This window comes from Simochromis diagramma, unplaced genomic scaffold (assembly GCF_900408965.1).
Source record: "Simochromis diagramma unplaced genomic scaffold, fSimDia1.1 OVJJ01000604.1, whole genome shotgun sequence".
Classification (NCBI taxonomy): Eukaryota; Metazoa; Chordata; class Actinopteri; order Cichliformes; family Cichlidae; genus Simochromis; species Simochromis diagramma.
The window spans coordinates 4,438,383-4,461,928 of record NW_024387416.1 but is presented as its reverse complement, the minus strand read 5'-3'; the positions used below and the strand labels follow the sequence as shown (position 1 = coordinate 4,461,928).

At 42.0% G+C, this 23,546-nt stretch overlaps 1 protein-coding gene across 5 annotated transcripts in view; it reads left to right on the top strand.

The window, feature by feature from the left end:
- The window catches only part of slc8a4b (solute carrier family 8 member 4b), a 128,628-nt gene that overhangs the window by 98,918 nt on the left and 6,164 nt on the right, over positions 1-23,546 (top strand). For 4 of the 5 annotated variants that reach the window (XM_040012179.1, XM_040012177.1, XM_040012176.1 and 1 more), the window contains 5 exons: positions 9,739-9,845; positions 12,401-12,525; positions 13,253-13,288; positions 13,976-14,075; positions 15,781-16,053. In XM_040012179.1, the coding sequence (XP_039868113.1) occupies positions 9,739-9,845; positions 12,401-12,525; positions 13,253-13,288; positions 13,976-14,075; positions 15,781-16,053 (641 nt within the window). The remainder of the gene's footprint in view (positions 1-9,738; positions 9,846-12,400; positions 12,526-13,252; positions 13,289-13,975; positions 14,076-15,780; positions 16,054-23,546) is intronic. The other variant, XM_040012181.1, reaches the window with a different exon arrangement.

Below are 23,546 nucleotides of genomic sequence, written 5' to 3'. Positions count from 1 at the left end.
CACCATCATTTTTGTACCATCGCGTTACCAAGCAGTGTACCCGAAAGTAGCAGCTGCGGCAGCTGCCCCATGAAAACAAACACCAGCTGTGCCTACAACTACAGCAGATTAGTCACTAAAGTACCCTGAATGCTGCGTGACAGGATTTCCAAAGCTTCATTTGACTGCAGGTTTAGCAACTTTGCTAAAGTATACAAATGACAATTTTATTTGGAGTTTAGTGGAGTCTTAACATATGAAGTATGGAGGACTTGGAAGTAAAAACCTATTTTTTTCATGCACCTTTTGTGCAGAAACACACAGATGACTTCGTATCGAGAGCGCATCTGTCTGGAGATAAAACGATCATCCATATATTTTTGAATCATTAGTGGGTCACTTGTGCCAGAATCGCATTAAATTTCCTGTGTGAGAAGCTGGGGAAACCTTTTTTTAATTCGCTCTCATCTGTTTCGGCTTTTCATTCTTAGCTCCCTTTTTTTAGCCTCACTTCATACCCTCGTCTGTGTCCCTTCCTCATCCTCCTCCTCATTTTAATGTCCTGCTTCTCTTACCTCTTCTCCCCCTCCTCCCCGTACCCCTCTCTCACACCCTCAGTTCATCCCCTGCACCTTTCCATCTTCCCACATACACACCAGAGATAAAACTTTATTACTCACCACAGCCAGAGACCAGTCAGTATGCGTATGTGTATTTTGCATTTCCTCATTATGCGTTCCGTGATATCATTAAGAGGGGTGATATCTCTCCCCTAAAGAGCTTTTTATCTCACCCTCTCTCTGCTGGCCTCACTCAAATTGCTTTGTTTGTGTTGCTTCCACGCAGACGAGAAGAGCTAAACGAAGGACTTCTCTCAGCCTACCTGCTCATGTAGAAGCATGTGTGGGTGTATGAGTGATATTCAGAACCATTCATATCATTTGATCAGCTCTTCAGTGATGTCTTTTTGCATCTTTCTACTATCTTTGAAAAGGAAAAATCCTCCTTGATTGCAGCGTTAGCAGTTTTTACTCTGGATTCATTCATAAAGTCGTTTCCGGCATTCCGACAGTCAAAAATGTAGGATTTCAATGACGAATTGGGAATTTTAGTTGGATTTTCATAGCATTGTATTAAAAAAACAGCCTGTGTTATTTGTTATTTAAAGGGGACCTATTGTGCTCATCTCCATGCTTTTATTCTTCGACTCTACCAGAGTGCCTTTGCATGAGTCACAGTTCAAAACTTGCTTATTTACTTATAATGGGTCTTGGCGCAATCGGTGGTCTGAAACAAGCTTTTTTGGTTCTCTCCGTTTAAGCTAGCTTTCATCTGATTGGATGCTGGTCACAAACAGAAGGTTTGAACAGCCGTGTGCCTGAGATGACTGTGACATCGAACTGTGAAATCAAGTGCTTTGAGCTTTTAGCTTACAGGATTACTGTACAACGTCAGCTTCCCTCATTGTGTGAGGGTAAAGAAAGAGGTTTCCTTTCAAGCTAAGAAATCCAGACGGTGTCATGCATGTGCACTCAGCAGTTTGGGTCCAGATTGAAATACTGCTTAGATGCAAACTTCAACAGAGCAAAGCCCGGAGTCTGTAAAAGGCGGATCGCTGCCCCCTCTCCTCAGCTGTCATCTTTCAGCTGCTATCAAGCATGTTTTGCGTTAACCTTTCATAGTATGTAGGAGTATACTGGTAGAAAAACAGCCTGACGTGGACACGTGTAGATGGTGAAAGCATCAGCATTCTGGGCTGAATAAGCAGAGGAAGGGCATTCATCCTCGTTTAAGAAACTGCAAGACCGTTGTGTTTGTTGTCTAGGGAAATAGGCTAACACAAGATGCTGCTAGTGGAGCTAGGGTTAGAGACGGGCTGCAGACTTAGCTGCGCGCCACTGTGACGGGGTAAATGTAAGCTAAAGCAGGAAAGACTTGTGTGCAGTCGAGATGAGTCATGTCCTGCATGCTAAGAGCAGAATTAGCAACAATCCTAATCCAGCTGATATTGTTTACCAACAGACAAGCTGCAGGACTTTTTAGCAGCTCATAAAAAGCTCGTAATTCTTTTAAAATATCTAGCTAATGCTAGCTTTAGCAAATGAAGTGAAACCTGCAGTACAGTACTTTACCAATCACACCCTCCAAATGTTGCAGTCTACTTAAGCTAGAAGTTTCCCAACTCTTCCTCTGACATGTCAGTGCTGCCGCTGCCCTGCAGCTGTTTCGTCCCCTCCACTACCCGAGCATCCACCTGTCGGCTCTCATGGGATAATTACTCATCACTCTCGACTTTCTGTGCATCATATTTGCAGGGAGCAATGAGCTCGAAGCCTGACTGTTCTCACTGACCTGTCCGACTGGACTGCGTTTCAGTCTCTTTCAAATTCTTTTCGGTGCATTTACACTTGTTTTGAAATTTGCTTATTATTTAACCCAGAACAAGGCGCAGGAAGTAACTAAATGAGATCTTGGCTTCTTTCCTCATCAATACAGAAATGGATAGTGTGCCGAGTGCTTTACCTTCCCAGCTTTCAGTTGCTTTATCTGTGGCACAGTCAGTGTACCATATCTGAGATAGATACGCTGGGTCACTCTCGGTAAACTATCAAAATCTGTAGCAGAGTGCTATTCTCCCTTTTGGACTATAATCAAATTTTTGTAATCCTGTTACTTGTTGTTATGTCCATTACCATCCTGGCAGCCATCTAAAGGTCTGCTCAAGATATACGCCCCCTGTCTTGGCTCCTCGATTTTGTTCTTGTTTTATTTTCACAGCCAGACTTTGGCTTCCCTTTTCCAAGTTTTACCCTTTAAACTAAAATATTTTACCGTCGTGAGTTTGCATAGTTGCAATCCTGTCTCTGAGCGAGTGCATACATGAATAAGAGATTTAGTGGTTCCACCAGAAGGCACAATAGTAAAACTGGCGTGTGTATATAAATCAGAATCACTTAAGAAAATGAATTGTTAGCTGCTGCGGTTCTCTACGATGCTCTTTCTATAAAAATATGGTGGACTGTCTTTCAGTGCCTGAAACAGCACTCATGCACACAACACACACACAAACAGAAAAGCAGGAATGGAGGTAGGAGAAAATGGAAAGCGATGGAGACAAAGATATAAACAGAGGTTTTGTCCATTAAGTAATGCAGTGAGGGCTTAACTAATCAAACCAAACTCGGACCGTCGCTCCTGTAAGAACTTTAGAGCCACGCACAAACACGCAGGCACGCTGCAACGGTATAAAACGTACCCATTAAATCGATTTACAGCTCACTCGGTTCTGTCTGGGGTTTTTCAATCAACAACACCTTTTGTTGACCTTTTTTTCACTCTGTCCTTCTAAAAGTCTCTATTTCTGGCAGTGCAAGTTGTGTGCTCAGTGAACCTGGTATGTGTCTGATTTTTGTGTCAGTCCGTTGACAGAGCGGGGCGTTGAAGCTCCGCTCTGACAGAGGAACTTTCTGGGGAGCAGGTGTCAAAAAGTAACAAGGTAGAAACAGAAGACGAGACGGAAGGGAAAGATTTAAAAAATGTGTAAAAAGGAAGAATATCACAAATTTAGGACATTAGGACGTGTTTTTATGCACTGTTCCTGCATTTTGAGTTCATTTTTGTTAAATAGATAATAGCATTATTTTTTTTATACTAGAAGCGCTGCTGGAGCCTTAACTTCTTCAGATCGTATCCTTTTCTCCCTGCACCCGAAGCCTGTTTGGCAATAAAAAAAGATCTATAGAAACAGAAGCAAAAGTATATATGTAGAGCAGGTCGTGGTGGTTGGTGGTTTGATCCCTGGCTGCTCCAGTCTGCATGCCAAATACTATCGGGCAAGATACTAACCCCAGGTCGCTCTCCAATACATCCATCAGAGTGTGAATGTGTGTGAATGTTAGATAGAAAGCACTTAAGCATAGAAAAAAGTGCTTGTATAAGTTGGTGTGAATGGATGAACGAGGCATGTTGTATAAAGTGGTTTGAGTGCTCCGGGAGAGAAGAAAAGTGCTATAAGAACCAGTCCATCAACGTTTACCTTAAATCTATAGCGTTATAAGGCCGCTTGTGGCACATCCCCTAGGAAGTAGTCTGGACAGTGGTTCCCAGGGGATGAAATCAGTGGACAAGTTACAATGATGTCAGTGTTGATTTCTTCATTTTCACCTCCTCATTCCTCCTGCAGACACAGCTCCAGCTTTGTGAGCTCCCTTTTTCCAGCTTAGTTTCTTCTTATTTGGGCTGAGCGCTGAGCGCTGAGCTGCCCACGAGGCTCAAACAAGGCTTGAGGTGGTATTATCTCCGTGGCTATGATGCTGCAGGCCAGAAGGACAACTTTAAAGTCCTCCATCAGGACCTCTGCCCTGCCAGGTGTCAGGCACAGCCTCAAATAGTACGACTTTGAGTGATTCACAAGTTCAGCAAGAGGTTTAAAGAATAATCCCTTTTAAAAAAAAAGCCTGGTTCTTTTGTTACTGTGGTTTGTAGAAGTTTGTATCTCTGGCTTGTTAAAAAGCAAAAACAGGACACAGAATGGTGAATCCTTTCACTAAAGCTCTGCCTGTGATCACTTGTGCTTTAAAAGTCTCCAAACAGAAGGTGAGGGGATTTAAGGATCTGAAGTCCTGCTTTGAGATGTGTCCCATGATCGTTGAAGACAAGCCTTTGGTCGCCACTGTCTCCACTGGTAGCCTGTCAGACTGTCGTCAAGGATTAGAGATGCACTTTCTGCTACTTTATAGAAATCATCAATAAATCTCATCTGTGATCTAGGGGAAAGACTTCTGGAAGACTTCAGTATTTCCACTCAGACGTTTCCTACTAGACAGACTCTCATCATCATTTTGGCTCACATCATCACTAGGTGTCTGGGAGGGAGTGGACACTCCTGCAGGAGGCCTTAGTCACTGTAGAGTGGACATGAGGCTGTGCAATGAGGACAGGAGATGTGCATCACCTCAGTGCGGCTGCAGCTCTGAGCCTCAGCTCCCACCTGTAATCCGTTACAGTAACGCTATGTTTTAAGAAAAGCAAAACAGACATGTCATTTAGACTTATGATCTTCTTTGTTTCCTGATTACCAAAACATGTGCTAATGTTTTATTTTATCTAAAATAAAAATGACATCGCCTGAATGGCTGGGGTTAGAGTTATGCATCAAGTTCTGTTGTTTATCTATGAACGTAGACACAGTGCCTCATTCTTCAATTCAGCAAAGGGCATTTTATGGTCATGGTTCTCTGTCCTGGTTGTCTTGTAACACTGAATGAACTCTGTGTGTATTTAGCTGTAACCCCTCATATCTCAGTAGACTCTATGTATTACTCATATTCATCTTCCAGCCTTTTTCCTCTCTGTCACCTCCTTTTTCTTCATCCCATCCCTATCTCTCCTCTTTCACTTCCTCCTCCTCTCTGTTTGCCTGCTTTGCATTTCATTACTTCTCTATCCACTTACCTCTGTCTTCCCTCGCCCATGTCACTGTCAGTTTGTGCTTATTTATTGTTGCTGCTCTCGTTCTTCCTTCTATGAGGTCACATTGGAGTTTACTGCGATTGTGCCTTTTTAATTTACCTTTTTAATTGTCTTTTTGTGTGTGTTTGGAACATTGAGTTCTTGGTTTCAGATGGATGTTCACATTTTAGCAGCTGATGTTAAATTAGAGCTAATAACTAGCTGGGACCACATCCTCGGTAATGATGGGCGATGAGGGATGAGGAAGTGTGAACTGGTGCTGCGGTTTGGGGAAGACCTCAAAGGGGACTGCGACGGCTCCTAACGAGAAGTGAATGAAGGAAAGGAAGAGAGGGAAAATTGGGGGGAAGGGTGGGGCATGAAAATGAGAACAGCAGGTATAGGTGAAGGGGGGCTTTTATAGCCTGAGGCCGGAGGGGGGGTGAAGAAGGAGGGGCCCCGCTCCTGAAATTCAGATGATATCTCCACTAAAAGTAGAATATAGCACCGCTGCCAGAAGCTCACTTTAAGTCAAAGTGTTGGGTTAAAGCATTGAATTTAATAGTAGAGCAGCGGCCCCCAACCCCAGGGCCACGGACCGGTACCGGCTCGGGTGTGAAATTTTTTTTTTTCAGGGTTTTTATCGTTAACTCGGTTTCCCTGGGTCTTTTCCTGTGTTGTAGTTGTGCGTCTTTTTTTTTTTTTTTAAGAAATATTTAGGCATTACCATGGTGACCAGAGAGCATCAGAGTTCATACTACGATAATTATTTTCGAACTTTATGATTTTCTTCCAGTTTTTGTAGTTTCTAGATAATCAGAAGTTTGACAAACATGCTGCGTAACAAATGCTAAGCTACAAAAAAAAAAGAAGAAAATCCCAGTTCAGAGGAAAAGGTTTAACAATGTCTGTGTAATCTTTTACATAACTCAGCATTACAATTTCATTTGTGAAATCATTTGAACAATATCAAATGTTCCAGCTAAAGACACAAATCCCCTTTGGGGATGCGTCAGGATGCTAAGACTGACATGTGGAGCTACCCGCTGCGGCGACACCTTGTGGCATGAAAGTAGCTACATAATAAAGCAAGAAGAAGACATAAATGCAGTTTCTCTAATGGCCACTGATGGCTGGCTCCAAAAGCAAGTCAGTCGCCACAGATTCCCAAGTAAACTTGCCTAAATATACAGCGTTAAAAGCGCCACCATTTTTTATTTACAGTCTGCAGATATAACGAGCGTAATCTCTCTTCCCTGTAGTCCTCCTAAATATAGGATGTTTTTTATCTCCTTTTGTTTCACATCTGATTAAACAACATTTTAATTTCGTCCTCCATCACTGCCTGGGAGTTGGCCACTCACGCTGATGTGACGCTGGAAATACCAAATCAATCAAGTTACATCCACTGTTGCCTTGACAGCTCGCCAACGATAAAAATGGACTTCCACGTCTCTTCCCCTCCGTCGCTTTCTCTTTCCCTCGCTGCCCTTCCTCCACCCTCCATATACGTCTCCCCGCCCATTTCTCCCTCTCGCTTCCTCTTTCTGCTGAAGCAAAGCCTATTTTCCGCATTATAGTCAACATGGCTCACAGCGAAACGTGCGATTACACAACCAGGTGGAAGTGAACGCTCTTTCTTCCTCTCCGCTTGGTAGACGCAGATGGATCGTGGTGATGAAGATGAAACGGGACAGAAAGATACCAAACCTGATGAAATTTCCTTAGAAGCATCAAAGCTGCTGCACGACACGCACAAATAACAATTAAACAGAGAAATACTTTATAAGCTATAGAAGTAGTTCTCCTTTTAAAGTGAGGATAAACGCTGCACGTAATGACTTTAGTGAAACATTTAATCTCTCCATTTAAAGTAATTGGAAGTATAATTTGCTGAAGCTTTGTCCTCTCTGATAAAAATCTTCCTTTCTTGGCTTTGTTATATTTAACCAGTTTTATATTTTATGGTCTTAAAATAATAATCAGCTGTGACTTACATCTCTATGTGGCATTGCTGTAGCTTTAACTGCTCTCCCTGGCTTATGCTTTCCACGTATGCGCTTGGAAGTGTGGGGACTTCCCAGAACTGAGCCATGCCGCCAAATATAACGCACTGCAGATGGACCAAACAATCTCCTTGTGATTATCGTTGTCCTGAATGAACTAAGTTTGATTCAGCCAGACAGTTCTGTTTGAAATGTTTATTTACATGGAGCAGTTTAGTGTATAGGCTTTGACCTCATCTTCCACTGAATCTAAACGCACAGATGTGTTTGGTAGTGATGAGTAAATATCATCCCACCATTCAGAATCAGCAGCAGTACCGTGGTGCAAAGCAAAGGCAGACATATTGTCTTTGTATGTGGGATTGTTAGAATCTAGTTGAGTTTGGACCTTGACTGGGCCATTGCAACACCTCAGTTGTTTTCTTTTTCAGGCGTTATGTTGTAGATTTGCTGCTGTGCTTGGGATCACTGCTGCATGACCCTGTTTCAGACAAGCTTTAGCTGTCAGACAGATGGCCATACATTTGACTACTTTCATATGCAGAGGTGTTCATGGTTGACTCAATAGCTGCAAGCTGCCCAGGCCCTGTGACTGCAAAATAACCCCAAATCATCACCCTCCACCCCCGTGGTTGGCAGTCGATATGTGGTGCTTTTGATGATATGCTGAGTTTGCTTTTCTCCAGATGCCTCAGCGTGCTTTACAGGCAGACATCTCTACATTATTCTTGTCTTTGCAAAGGATTGTTCCAGATATATTGTGGTTTTTGTTGATGCAACTTTGCCGTGTTCTTTTAGAAAGAAGAGGCTTTCTCCTTCAAAACAAGCTCTACTCCTTTTCTGATTGTACCTTCAAGACCTTTAAAAATTAACGTTTCATTAAATGTTAACTGAAGTCTGTACTCTCTGAGCTCCAACTCTTGGCTCTTTGTGGTTTCTATGTACATTACATGGTCTAATCTTGGGGTGAATTTGCTGAGAATGACACCTGGCTTTGTGTTAACAGACAGCTGAACGCTCCAGCATTCAGCCACATCTGAGTCACGCAGAGTGAATCCAGTCCTCGGGATTTGAAATCCCAAGCATAAAAGTTTTCTCACGAGTAATCTAGCATTTACCAGACCAATCCTGGCAAGAACCGGGGGTCGTTAGCTGTCTGAGGAGCCCGACACAGAGGCCTTGCGAATGCCATGGCTTTCAATCATCATGACGCAAGATCCAACTAACCTAGTCTCCTCCTAAAAGTCCTCAGTTGCTAAGAAGTAGCTCTGGTCTGGGTTTTTGTGCTTCACACAAAGAAACGTAGATATGAAGCCGGTTAAACATGCGAAACCAGCTGGTAAAAGTAACACGCAGAAAGACAGAAGCTATGCACTGAGTGGAAACTGAAGGAAATAACAAGCCAGTAAATATGAACGCACACACTTTGTGAGGTTAAAAAAATTGCAGATGTTTAAAGTGGGGAAACATTGATTCAATAGATTTGCCACATACAAAGAATGGTTTAATTATTGTTGGTTTACATTGAAACTCCACATGCAAAGCAATCACAGCTTTCAGTCTGTCCTGTTAAACTCCCGTCACATTTACAGCCTCCCTGCACTGACACCTTAATGTCTGCAGTTTTAGACACAAATTATTCGTTTTTATGGTTTTCAAAGATTCTTTTCTTTATGCAGACAATAAAATCATTATTTAAATATATCAATAATCTGTCTTTTGCAACACAAGCAGCACTAAGAAGTGCTCCAATAGCTGTTTTTGAAAATCTCCACACCTTTTTTCCGCTCCAATTTACACATCCCCTCAAAACTCTCTGCACTGCATTTTAGTTGCTCCCCTGGGCGCTCCTGATTGAAAATGTTTCCCCAGTAGTTGTGGTGTTCATAGCATCACTGTCAGTTGTCAAGCCTGGGAGGTAGCTAGCACCCTCACACGGCGTTCCCCCGAGTACTGCCAATCTGGGCTTCAGCCTTCAGTTTTGCTCAGACTCGTCATCCTTTTCTCTGAGAGAAATCACAAGGGGATCAAATCTAATTATTTTTCCTTTTTTGGGTGTGTTTATTATAACTGTTACTTCAAGTTAGGTAGTATAATGATTACTTATGTCAGTGTTTTTCAGTGTAGGGGCAGCAGAAATGACCTCGTGTCCGATTACAACCTGTCACGGGGAGAGTTTTAATAGACTGGTCCTTTGCCATGAACAAGCTCTTACTATGATGGAGAACATAAAACCAAAAAAGGTAATTATCTGGACTGCACACACTGAGCCTCGTCGTCTCTCTCTTCTTTTAACAAACAGGAAGATCATCGAGGTGAAAATCATTGATGATGAAGAGTATGAGAAGAACAAGACCTTTACCATCGAGCTGGGAGAGCCTGTTCTGTTGGAGATAGGACAGAAACACGGTGAGTCTGTGTGTGTGTGTGTGTTTGTCTGTGTGTGTGTGTGTGTGTGTGTCTGTGTGTGTTTGTTCAAAGAGAGTATCAAGAAGTCAGGAGTGAGAGCAGGAACAGGGAAAATGTGACAGACAGAATGACGTCTTTATTTATCAGCAAACAGGCCCGGTGCACATCTGTCGCTTGGAGACAAGGTGAGACCAGCATTGATTACCTGAAGCCTCCAATCTAAACTCAGATTAACCGTGGAAACATTTCACTTTGAGCCACTGAGGATGTGACTTGGGAAGGATTTCGACATCACTGGCCCTGAGCTGCGATGCGTTTTTGAAGTAATCGTGTCACAGGAGGCATAGGAGTAATAACTCATCCAAATCAGCATGTGATCTGCTTAATTATGTCACCATAAGGAGGTTTAGTGTATGCAGTATAAACAAAAGCCAGAAAGCTTCCTTTCGTTGTCTGGAATCGCTGTAGTATCGCAGCGTCGTCGCAGATGGAACACAATTTGCAGTTTAGTCATGGCAAATGAACCATCTCGATCAGCTTCTTTCCTCTCGTACTGTCATCTGCTAATTCAAAACCCGCGCAGATCTTTGAAATCCAAGAATCTAAAACATTTAAGCCCCCGCCCTTCTTTTTTTTTAAGAATGTGAGAAGCTTTAGATGAAAATTTAAAAGGCTTCTTTAACAGAGAGACAGCTGATCTCCCCGAGGTGACTCAAGGCTGGAGAGAACCAATGCTCAAAGTCAATATGTCATTTTTATATATATGTATATATATATATATATATGTATGTATATATTCCACATTTAGTGCTAAACATTACCAGCATTGTACCTCTGAATGTGTTAGCAGCTTCAAAGAGCAGCTAATGTGTCCCAATCAGAAAGTTCACGTATTTTTCAAACAAAAATTCTTCGCCGCGTTCATTTTGTGTCTTTAAAGACGTGCCAGCCAATTAGCCGCGCCAGAATCCTCCTGCTTTATCACTCTTTAAACACACACAGAGGCTCTTCTCAAAGAGTCTATAGTGTAGATGTCACACAGGAAGAGCCCATAGCCTGCGGCATGCCGTGGCATGTTTCATTACACAGAAATGTGATGGGTTTTATAATGCTGTCACAGAGCGAGCAGACTGGCAACCACATAATGCTGTCACATACAGTACACAGCTTTTCAATTACAGCGAGCTACACACTGATAACGGCAAAAATTAATAACTTGCTGTCTGTTTTTGAAACGTGAGCGAACAAGGAGACGTTTGGGAGAGATGCTGCAGCATACACGGAAGCGCGCAATACAGAGGTGGGAGAAAACGTAAAGTTTTTGCGGATAAAGCTCGCGTTTCCCATGTTTAAAGATTTAGCATATACATAAATATTCTTTCACAACCCACAGCATACGTTTTCTCAGTAATAGTTCACACTGCTGTGGTCTCTGCTGAGAATAATGAAAAAAAGAGACGCGTCTTAAGATGATGTCTGAAATCTATCAAATTAAAAGATTAAGCAAACGACTGTATGGAGAACCCTCAGGGCAAGATTTGATGATTAAATGCCACGGAGTTATTTGAGTAACGTGACTGCCCAAACCTAGAGTAATGGTGCTGAGCTAAAATTTAAAAATGGACCTATTATGTTCATTTCCAGCTCCATATTTTTTTTTCGTGCACTCCACCAGAGTGACATTGGATGATTCACTGTTATATATATCATTCTTTTGTAGCTCATACATTGGTCTTTGTTGCTAAAACAGCTTTTATTTAATTCCTCTGTCTTTAAGTCTTCTGATTGGCTATCCCTCCCAAACAGAAGGTATGGACCAATAAAGGTGGAAAGTATTGATAGATGATAGAAGATTTCCATCACTGCATAAATAAAACAGTACAATTATCATGTTACATGTTATGTTCTGTTGTATGATATGTAACTAGTATTTGATATTTTCTCTACCATTTTAGACACAATTTTCATCTTAAATCCTTAAAAATATCTCACTGTTAAACAAAAAAACTCAGAATAACACAAGGAAACATTTCAGACCTTATTTTTAATATCTTTTCATTTTCACTGTGAATTGGGTAAAGTTATGTATAGGTACGAATGTCAAACTTTAAATGAGGCAGAGCTTGTTAATGGAGTGTGCAGGGATGCAGCATTTGAAATGCACACGTTATTCGGCACATATAAATTGCCTTGGTGAAGGGAGTGGTATGTTTCTCAGTGGTTTCTATTGACTTTTTTTTAAGTAGGATCTTAGATAATAATAAGTCCTATATGTGAAAATATTAGCAAACTAGCTTTGGCCTTTAAAAATGTCAGTGTGCAAGTAAATGGAGCAGTAATAAAGACACTTCAAAATGAAAACACGTAAACAGTATCCTGGCAGGGCACATCCACTGAAACTGAAAGGTTTGCTCTTATTTTGAAAGTACAGTCACTGCTAACCAACGAGCACCAACCCGTTCTTGTCATGTGCTTCTCTGCTGCCAGGCTGGGCAGGTAGCTGTTTCTGTTATTACTGTAAAGTCTCATCACTACTCATCTCTATTGTCACCTAGGTGACTCGAATGAAAACAAGCCTTTGGTGGGAGCGGAGGAGGAAGAGGTGGCCAAGATGGGCTGTCCCAGTTTGGGCGAACACACACAGGTAGAAGTGGTCATAGAAGAGTCCTACGAGTTCAAGGTAAGTGTGTGTCTGTGCGTGCCGATACTGCACTAACAATGCCTTTACCAGAGCAGGTGTATGTGAGTGATCAGATCAGATCCATGTAAATCCTGCTGGGTCGCTAAAACTAAATGTCCAGTGTCATTCTTTCATTTTGCAGTGGATGCATGTAGAGCAACGCCTTCTCTGGTAGGATGCTGCTGATTTTTAAAAAGGACCTGCAAAAAATAAGTAAATAATTTATTAACGCGATGTTTTCAGAAACTCAAAGAAGTTTAGTCGCTTTCTTTTCAAGCTCCTTCCATCATCTGGATGACTGAGAACCTACACAGACGATATGCTTTCATCATATTTCAGTACAAAACAGGCATTAAACAAGCCTGGCTTTGTTCTTTCATAAATATTTTAACACTAGGAGGCGGGCCTTCCTAGATCTGATCCATTTCTAACTCTGACGAACACCATCGTCACGAGTGTGCAGCCGGGGAAACACAATAACGACACAACGACAGGGCTCTCTGTGGCTTCACGTGGACCCCTAACTGATGCCTGTCTCTTCATCTTGTGTCATCATATCGTTACTTATTTTTCCTGCTAATTGTCATATTCATTTGTCCTCTCATTCGTCATTTTCATCTCTGTTTGGTCTCGAAATGTCACCACTCGTGTGTCTGCGTACAGATTTCATCATCTCACGTGTCCATTTTTTGTCATTTTGTGTGCGTGTGTGTGTGTCTGTGTGCAGAGAGCAGTAAATACACTTCTTAGGCATGCTGAAAAGGTAATCCATCATTTTCATGCATGCAAAGCTTGTTCTCTAATCATCTACTGCACAATACTGAAATGTACTAATGGTGCCTGGGTTAATCACATCCCAATCTATAAATCATTGCGCGTTGCCACACATCGAGATTAATTAGTAATTTATCTTACCGTGACTGCTAAAATATGGCACATTTACCATTTTATGATGCTTTTAACATAGTAGATAGTAAAAAATTCAGAATTCCCTCCAAGCCCTGTCAGTAAAGTTACAGTAATGACTGCTAGTGCTGTGCTCCTTAGCTGCTGTCAGCTCTTTTACAACATCTTTTATCATCTTTCTTCTCTTGCCTGTTTTAGACTAAAACACTGAAGCAGTATGCCTGAAGGTTTTTTCTTCCTGAATTTTACAGCGAGCATAAGTAAAATGTGGCACGGCTGATTTCACAGCTTTATATTAATTAGCACACCTTATACCTGGAGTACCGGGGCCTGAAAATTTCAATGAATGTATGGTTTGGGTTTTAACCGAAAGGCCTGAAGTCAGCAGTTTCCTCTTTCTGTATAGCTGCGAATGAATTAACAGCTTGAGGGTTGTGTTTTTCCTGTTCTGCCTGATTTGTATGCAATGGCATGGTTGATATTTGTGCATTTGTATGTTTGTGTGTGTGTGTGTGCGCGTGTGTGTGTGTGTGTGTGTGTGTAGAGTACAGTAGATAAGCTGATCAAGAAGACAAACTTGGCCTTGGTGGTGGGAAGCAGCAGCTGGAGGGAACAGTTTGTCAATGCTGTTACAGTCAGTGCAGGTAACACTCACACACACACACACACACACACACACACACACACACACACACACACACACACACACACACAGGGCTTCATTTTGATTTATGAACAGTGGTTTTGGCTGACATTTTTCTTGACTTTATTTTTAAAGATGGTGGATGAAGGGAAAGAACTTTTCTTAAAACGCGACATCAGCATTTAATTTGGACCCTTATAGTGTATTTTGATAAGGAGAGATCATCAGAAGGAATTGAAAGTGATTTATTGATGTACAGAATTCAGTTTGAGATATTTGGCGGTTAGACCCTGATGGCCCGGCGCAGCAGAACGGGATCTCAGTGGTGATAGGGATTAGAGCAGGACTCCTCAGAGTCTAGACACTGGTGGTGGAGATGAAGATGGAGGCTTGAATGGAGCCTGAGTTGCACGAAGGCAACTGCAAAGAAGAATGACAGATGTACAGTACGCAGAGTGAAAGCTGATTGGACTAGACATGTGATCTCACAATCAGCTTGACAGCGTGGGAAAGTGGAAGTGATGATGGATAATCTAAGCTTAGATTATCCATCAACACCTGGGAAGCAGACAGATGAGTGACTACAGATCTTCCCCATTGAACTTACGCATAAGCTTCGTTTATTACATTCATAGTCTGTTTCTTTGCTGTCACAGATGGAAGTCTGATTCAGTTTTAGTTATGTAAAGTAGTTTGACATTGTAGGAAATGCAGTACATGGACAAAAGAATATTTCTACCTGCAGGTTACACATGCACACACGCATGGAGTTGCAGTTATGACTGCTTCCACTCTTTGGAGTGTGTCTGTAGGAATTTCTGCCCATTCATCCGAATTGGGGGATACGTAGGCAGAAACTGATGTTGGATGAGAGGGGACTCTGCACGTATTGAATCAGTAGAGCAGGTTTTATATACTATTCAATAATATCCCTTAGAATTCACTTTGGAATATCTTGGACAGAAGAAATGTATCAAAATTACTTGCTAGTTGCTATGGTGACATTTGATTACAGTATCACACTCAAAAAAATTTTCTTTTGCAAATATTTGTAAAGGCAGAAAGTAAGGCTGCATGCTTGACTCTGTAAACTGGTGGCAATGGGATTGAATGAAACAGCTCTCATATATGGGCATAGTATGGGCTACTAGCAAGCTAGATTAGCATAACATAGCACAATTATTGGTACATTATAGCATTTAATTAATACAGCATTTTGTGTTGCTTAAAACAACCCCTCACTCTTAATTTAAATATATTTCTATAATCTCTAAAGCTTATCAATTAATATGACGTAAGTTATTAGCTTCTAATTAAAATGTTAGGTTGGGGAGGTATTTCAGGCAGTTAGCCATTTTGCTTATATTGGGTAGTTTTTGTGAATTACAGCTACATACCAGCTGCTTTTCATCAAGTCATGACTAAAACATTTAAAACAATGTCAAATACAAATTGAGTGAGATTTAAAGTGCTGCTAAATGGGTGCTTTAAGCAAAGCTATAGATCAGCTGTTTTTTAGTCTTTATGCTAATCTAAGCTAATCAAGAGACTTAGAAGTTTGATATCTTTTCTTGTCACATTTATCTCCTGTCTCTTACTAGAGTTAAAGCTGAAGTTTATCTGTCTTGTTTCTTCTTTTTGTCTCATTCCTTTTTATTAATCGTCTTGTTACTTTTACTCCGTTTCAATCTCCCACCTACCCAAAGGAGATGATGACGAGGAGGAGAGCGGCGAGGAGCGGCTGCCCTCCTGCTTCGACTACATCATGCACTTCCTCACTGTCTTCTGGAAGGTTCTGTTCGCCTTCGTCCCTCCCACAGAGTACTGGAACGGCTGGGCCTGCTTCATCGTCTCCATATCGCTTATCGGCGTCCTCACCGCAGTCACGGGCGATCTGGCATCTCACTTCGGCTGCACGATAGGACTGAAGGACTCGGTGACGGCTGTGGTGTTTGTAGCGCTGGGAACATCAGTGCCAGGTGAGGATGAGTGAGGAAGAGCCTTATTATTTGACTTTAAATCCCAATCTAAGCACCAAAACATTCACCACCACACGCTCATCAATGGCCAGCTCATCAATGGCCAGCTCATCAAAAACATCAGCAAACGTTTCTGGGATCTTTATTTCTTTTATATTGTTTTCACCTTTCAAACAACTTGGTTAGATTGGGTTAAAATACAAACTTTCAACAATGGTTACAGTGTCTTATCCATGCTGATGATTGGTCAGCATGGATAAATACCACCCGTTTCCTGAGAACATGCTTTTAGCTGGATTGAAAAACCCTGATTTAACCTATTAAGTTCATAACCACCACCTTTGCGTGACCTCTTAGTCTGATTGTGTTAGGGTTAGTTTAGCTAGATAATGAAAAATTAGTTAGACACATGGTTACATTTAGATGCGGTATTGTGGGTCATTATGAGTAATGCCTGTGTATGAGTGTGGCTGTTGAAAACAAGCAGGAAGAAGATTTTCCCAGCTTGCAGCTTGATCTGAATACAGGTATGAGGAGAGGTTTAGCGGGACTCAAACAGAAACAGATGGCTCGGTGTTATGCCACAGTGGTGCAGAGTGATTATTTTCCACGTTTGCCATGTTACAAATTCCTCCCCTCCCATTACACCACACTCGAGCTTTCCGTTTCACCAGACATGAAATGAGCTGCGTCTTCCCTCCAAAGTTCAGATGTAAACAAACACAAGCCTCTCTCCTGCACCTGATTTCAATAGCAGCCGCTTTGACTTCCAGGATCAAAATCAAAAATGTAATTGTAAAACTCCGGCTCCATCACAGCCTTCAGCCTCGGATTTTTTTTCTTGCCCGGAGTGGGCAGATCGTCCCCAGACTTTCATTCAATTCCCTGCCTCATTCCTAACGACAGCAGGTTTATTGTTGCCCCTTCGTATGATTTATAGAAACGACTCCTGTGCTGCTCTTCCAGGGCAGTAACTTGGATGGCTTGTGATGAGGTCTCTGGAAAGTAGTGTTTGAATCAATTCCTTCTACAACCATGTTATGGTGTGTGAAGGGGAATTTTAGATCCGTAAATCAGCGCGTTTCCTTTTGCAAGGTTCTAATGTTTTCATTTTCCCTCTTGTTGTGAATCTCTGATCACTTTCACTCCCAGCCAAATCTCTATCTGTTCCTTCTTTAGTCTCTCATAGTCCCCCCACTTATCTGTTAGGCTCTCATGCCCCATTCTGGTCAATTTGTTACTCTGACTTGGTGTTACCTTACTCCGCTCTTTCTTTCCTCCTCTTAGTGTTTTTGCTATTGGATCATCCATCATTCTGACCTGTGTATGCTGTAGAAACCAGGCGTGCGTGCGGGTAAAAACGTGTGCTTTTCCTGTCGAGGAGCTGCAAGTTAGCATGCAGCATCTCCAGCGGGCCATTATGACTTTCACAGGGAGTGTTTGCTGCCTTCTGCGTGTGTGATCTCCTTAAAACTTGTTAGCAACACTCATCTGCTCTCTTGTTTCCATTTCTCTGACATGCGCCCTTCCCTCCTCCTTCTCTTCTCTCTGTCCTCCTCGAGATTCATAAAAGCATTTCTGTGTTATTTGATTGGAGACACACTCCAGGATTATCGGCCCAATTTACACAGAATTTGCAGACTCAGGCAATTAGAGAGCAAACGCTGATGGTTTGAAAGCTGCACGCTGCAAAATGTTTCTGCCTGTTTAAGAGGTTTGCACAGCTCATTTGTAGCCATCTGAGGTATTTAAACGGTAAGTGGTGTTTGATATGTGCATCCGTGGTGAACAAATGCTGACGCTGGTTTGCAGTCTTCATCTCATACGCTGCTTCATACCTGAAGTTTATCTCTGTGTGAACTGATTTTTGACTTTTTGGATAATATTGATTTAGTTGTTGCTCTTCTTTTGGTCTAAATACATGAATTTCACTGTGGAAAGTCCTTTTGGAATTTTGTGGGAAGTTGCTGCAACAGAGGATTTAAATTGTTTTAGTATAACAATAAAAATCTGCACATTCATCAAATGAGAACTTTTAGATATTTTTTTGACCGTTTAGCAGGAATAGTGTGGACGAAAGGAGTTTATACGAGCCAAATGAAGATGTTCAGAAGATGACACTCCAGTAGGTCTGCGTACATTCACCACAGCATTAAACAGGCTGTTCTCATCATTGTTACCTGTGTGGCTGGCTAGGCAGGACCAGATCGCAGGACTCAGAGACGGGGGATTTAAATCTAAGAGGCAGCTTTATTTGCTGTGATGAAGAAGTCAGATGTGGTACCAAAAAAAAAAAAAAAAAAAAAAAAAAACAAGAACATGAACTACACACAAGAAACACACTGCAAACATGGAGACCACGACGACCAGAGTGTGACTGAAGACTTAAATACACATGCAGGATAACGAGGGAAACAGGAGAGAAACACAGCAGGAACAAATCAGACGCAACGAGAGAGGGGAAGGAAAACTAAACAATGCATGCAGGGCAAGAGACTATCATAACAAGACAGGAAACACTGAGGACAAAACAATAAGGGAAACTAAACCAGAACCACAAAGGATAAACACAAGAATCAGAAACTCATAAATGAAGAAAACTAAACTAGGAAATATGAGAACTCTAAGAATACCACAATAATGACTTATCAAGATTCAAAAAAGTCCACAAACACAAAACACCAGGTCAGAGACCCACAACCATGACAGTTCTGTTTTCTATTTTTAAACATATGAAATTAGGGCTGTGCGATATGACCAAAATCTCATATCCCGATATAAGACATTTATTGTCCCGACAAAGATATATATCACAAAAATTTAAAATTTTCTGTAAGTTCTGTGAATCTCGGGTAACTCGACTCGTGTGAAGTGTTTTCAGCTGGGCGTCGTGTACCTAGAGTCGAGTGTTTTCACCGACCAGTTTCCTGCATAATTTGCATAGTACAGTTTTCTGGTCCGTGTCAGACTTTTCATAACAAAACCATGTCCATGCTACAGAGGTAGCCCCTTGTTTAGAAATAAGGTCCTCGATTTGTTTCAACTGCTCTTCCTGTTTGTCATCATTTCAGTTTATTTTGAAAAATCCCAACAGGATCTTCCGCTTTATTGTGAAAGGTTTATGTGGAAAATAAACAAGTGGACGGCGGAGCCACACGCTGGGTTTACCGTCATTGTTGCTAACAACAACGTGGAAAAACAGTCGCTTATCCGTCTGTAGCGTGGTTATTTTAAATATAAGAGAAAGAGAGAGCTTTAAGAAATTAATAAACTACAGTGACCATCAAAGTCATGAAAAACTATTGCCATAAACAGTTTATTTTGCGACACCACGAAACAAACGATAGCATAAAATGAAACGATAGACGTTTTCATATCGTCATCCGATATATATCTTATATCGAACAGCCTTATATGAAATAGCAAATAAATGTTCATTGAGCACCTATTGGGATTTAAGTTGCTTTTTAGACAAGTGAAGATATTTCTCTAGCAAACTGATTCCTTTTAAGAAACATTGCTAATTCAGAGTCTGTGATGCTGCTGGATTTTGTCCCACTGCATCTCTAACATGTGTCTGATGATCTTATTTGGAGGCAGTAATGTGGAGTTATATGGCTGCCCCTATGTGCACACACACACTTGTTTTTTGTGTGGTCTACCCCCAGCAGGATTACAGTCCCCCCCGGAAAAAATTTGGAGGACAGTTTTAATGTTGGGATACGAATTTCAGCTAATCTCATTGACATTCAAATGAAAATTGAGGCTCTTCTCACCAGCCTGTCTAAAAGCAGACGTTCAGTAACTGGCAGCAGCTTCCGCCGGTATTCCCTGCCAACCCAGTTGTAGTCTCTCTGCTTTTCATCCAGTTTCCCCTCACATATCCTGCACCACGGAGCACACTTAGTGTACACCTACAGCATTTCACAGCATTTATTACATTGATTTTGGTTGCTCTGATGCCAGAACACAACTGTAAATTGCAGCAGGACTAATAAATCTTCTCTGAAACTAATGCAAGTGATGTTTAATTCTGCCCAGTGTGCATAAAAAAACGATATATGGCAAGTGAATCCATTTCTGACAAAACTGTGTATCGCGGAGCAACGCAAACCTCCTGAGGCTTTTTTAAATGCACATAAATTTTGATAATGTAACTCTAAAGGCTCTCGCCTCAAACAGTGACCCAATGTGAACACAGAAGTTATCATTCCACAGGGATCCCACAGGGATGGAAATTTCTCTCTAAAGATATAACCTGGACACAGGGCAACCACTGAGCAACCAGCATTAAACCACTGATTCAGCTCCATGGAGCATGATTACAAAAATATGGACTAAGAGACTTTAACTGTGGCTGACAGATTGTTATTTCCTTATGCAGTATACACTCACCGTCCACTTTGTAAGTTGCTTTGATTCAACAGCTCGTCATTGCATGTATCTAATCAGCGAATCACATCACAGCTGCATTTGCGAATGCAGTCATAGTCAAGAAGATCTGCCGAAATTCAAACTGACCATCAGAATGGGGAAGAAAGGTGATTTAAGTGTATTTGATGGTCGTTGGTGCCAGATGTACGGTGGCCCTGAGAGGCCAAACGGACTGCAACTTAAGAAAAGACCAGCAATAAGAAAAACGCTGCAAAAACACACAAAACACAATGGAAATCGGAAAAACAAAAACAGAATTAGGAAAAGACAGATTTCCAAAAGCACAAGGGAAGTGTTTCTGGGGAGACAATAACCCGACGGACCAGTTGCAGGCGCCCAAAACATGGTAGATGTGTTTTAATCTCATGATTCATATAATACTGATGACAGATTTTTAGGCTAATAGTTAGGCTAACACAGTTTCCGATAGATCCTCCACTTCTTTTAAGTGTCTCCCAGCACAATTCTTATTGCATATTTTGGTTCCTGCAACTGGTCCGTCGGGTTATTGCCTCCCCAGAAACACTTCCCTTGTGCTTTTAGAAATCTATTTTTACCTATTTCTGTTTTCGTTTTTTCTATTTCCGTTTTCATTTCTTCCTATTTCCGTTGTGTTTTGTGTGCTATTGCAGCGTTTTTCTTATTGCTGGTCTTTTCTTAAGTTGTAGTCCATTTGGCCTCTCAGGGCCACCTTACAGATGGGCTGAATGTGGGTGCTTTAGAAACAGCAGATTTTCAACACAACCACCTCTTTAAGGTTTACAGAGAATGATCCAAAAAAGCAAAATACCCAATGAGTGTCAGTTCTTTGTCTTGTTGATGCCAGAGGTCAGAGAATGGTTTTCATAGGACTTCATAGGAATTAAACAGTAAGTCAAATAATCACATAATAAAATTAAGGTCTGCAGAGGAGCATCTCTGAATGCACAGTGCATCAAACCTTGAAGCAGATTGGCTACAGCAGCAAAAGACCAGGTGCTGCTCCTGTTAGAGCATGATCTCGTGGACAATAGATCACAGGCATTTAAAACTAAACAATATTGTTTGTTTGTATCAATGGTTTCGTTGTAGCAAGGTGTACCTAAAAAAGTGGCAAGTGAGTGTGTAATCCTTTCAATTACACATACAGTGTTACACATCTGTGATAATATTTATGCTGTTGCTTATATAATATTTATGCAAAAGGAATGGAGGAACTGACCTTTGTGGTTGCAAAGGGGCTTGCAGACACATAGAAACTGTGGGTGTATAAGATGTCAGCAAGTGTTAGGTGATCTACCAAGAGTGAAGAACTGAGTTTGACTTTAACTGACATGTAGGATATTCCCGGAAATGTCCTGATTTCACTCATCAATGACTTGCAGTGTCTGCAACAAACCTTTTTTATAAAATCTTATGTATGACTCCCCATCATCTTCGTGATAGCTGACTGGATAAGCACCAGTGTAACCAAATATCTACTGATTGAATTTGACAGCATTGCATATTTAAATTATGCAGGTTATAAAATCTTCTGCTGTATTTGGCTGTCACCCAAGCATTTGTTCGTCCTTTGTCTGTCTTTGAGTATTATGTCCTCAGTTATCAGTACAGTTGCTTTTCTTCTTCCTAGGTGTTGTAACTTTTATTTCTTAGACTGATAATCAGTGTCTGCCTGTAAAAAAGAACAACCACTTCACAGTTTTGTCCTGTCTTTATGCTTCTCTTTCCATTCTTGAATGACATGATGTTCACTTGTATGTTTTTAAGTGGAAAACAGTTGTTACCTTTAGCTTTTTGCAGCAGCCTGTGAGCAAGTCTTTCACAAAAATACATCTAAAATTTATTCAATTAAAGTAATTTCCATAGTTTTGGTTGGCACAGTGTCATTGTCTTGTTTTGACGCTAGGTCTATGCTTTGCTTTTATGCCTTGTTCTAATCTTTCACATTGATTTTTCTATTGTAGTTTGAAGCGAGGTCACTGAGGCAGTTAAACAACTCCTTGGTGGCAGAGCCCCTGGTGTTGATGAGGTCCGCCCCGAGTTCCTGAAGGCTCTGGACGTTGTAGGGCTGTCCTGGTTGACACGCCTCTGCAATGTTGCGTGGAGATCAGGGGCAGTACCTGTGGACTGGCAGACCGGGGTGGTGGTCCCCATCTTTAAGAAGGGGGACCGGAGGGTGTGTTCCAACTACAGGGGGATCACACTCCTCAGCCTCCCTGGGAAAGTCTATGCCAGGGTGCTGAAAAGGAGAGTTCGTCCACTAGTCGAACCTCGGATACAGGAGGAACAATGCGGTTTTCGTCCTGGTCGCGGAACACTGGACCAGCTCTTTATCCTCTCGAGGATACTTGAGGGTGCATGGGAGTTTGCCCAACCAGTCTACATGTGTTTTGTGGACTTGGAGAAGGCATTCGACCGTGTCCCTCGGGGTGTCCTGTGGGAGGTGTTGCGGGAATATGGGGTGTCTGGCCCATTGCTACTGGCCATTCGATCCCTATACAACCGTTGTAAGAGCTTGGTTCGCATTGCCGGCAATAAGTCGGACTCGTTCCCGGTGGGTGATGGGCTCCGCCAGGGCTGCCCTTTGTCTCCGGTTCTGTTCATAATTTTTATGTACAGGATTTCTAGGCGCAGCCAAGTGGCGGAGGGCTTTCGCTTTGGTGGCCTCAGAATCTCATCTCTGATTTTTGCGGATGATGTGGTTCTGTTGGCTTCATCGGGTGAGGGCCTCCAGCTCGCACTGGAACGGTTCGCAGCCGAGTGTGAAGCAGCGGGAATGAGGATCAGCACCTCCAAATCTGAGGCCATGGTTCTCAGCCGGAAAAGGGTGGAGTGCCCACTCCGGGTCGGGGATGAGTTCCTGCCCCAAGTGGAGGAGTTCAAGTATCTCAGGGTCTTGTTCGCGAGTGATGGGAGAAGGGAGCCGGAGATCGACAGACGGATTGGGGCTGCAGCTGCAGTAATGCGGACGCTGCACCGGTCCGTCGTGGTGAAGAGGGAGCTGAGTGTAAAAGCGAAGCTCTCAATTTACCGGTCGATCTACGTCCCTACCCTCACCTATGGCCACGAGCTGTGGG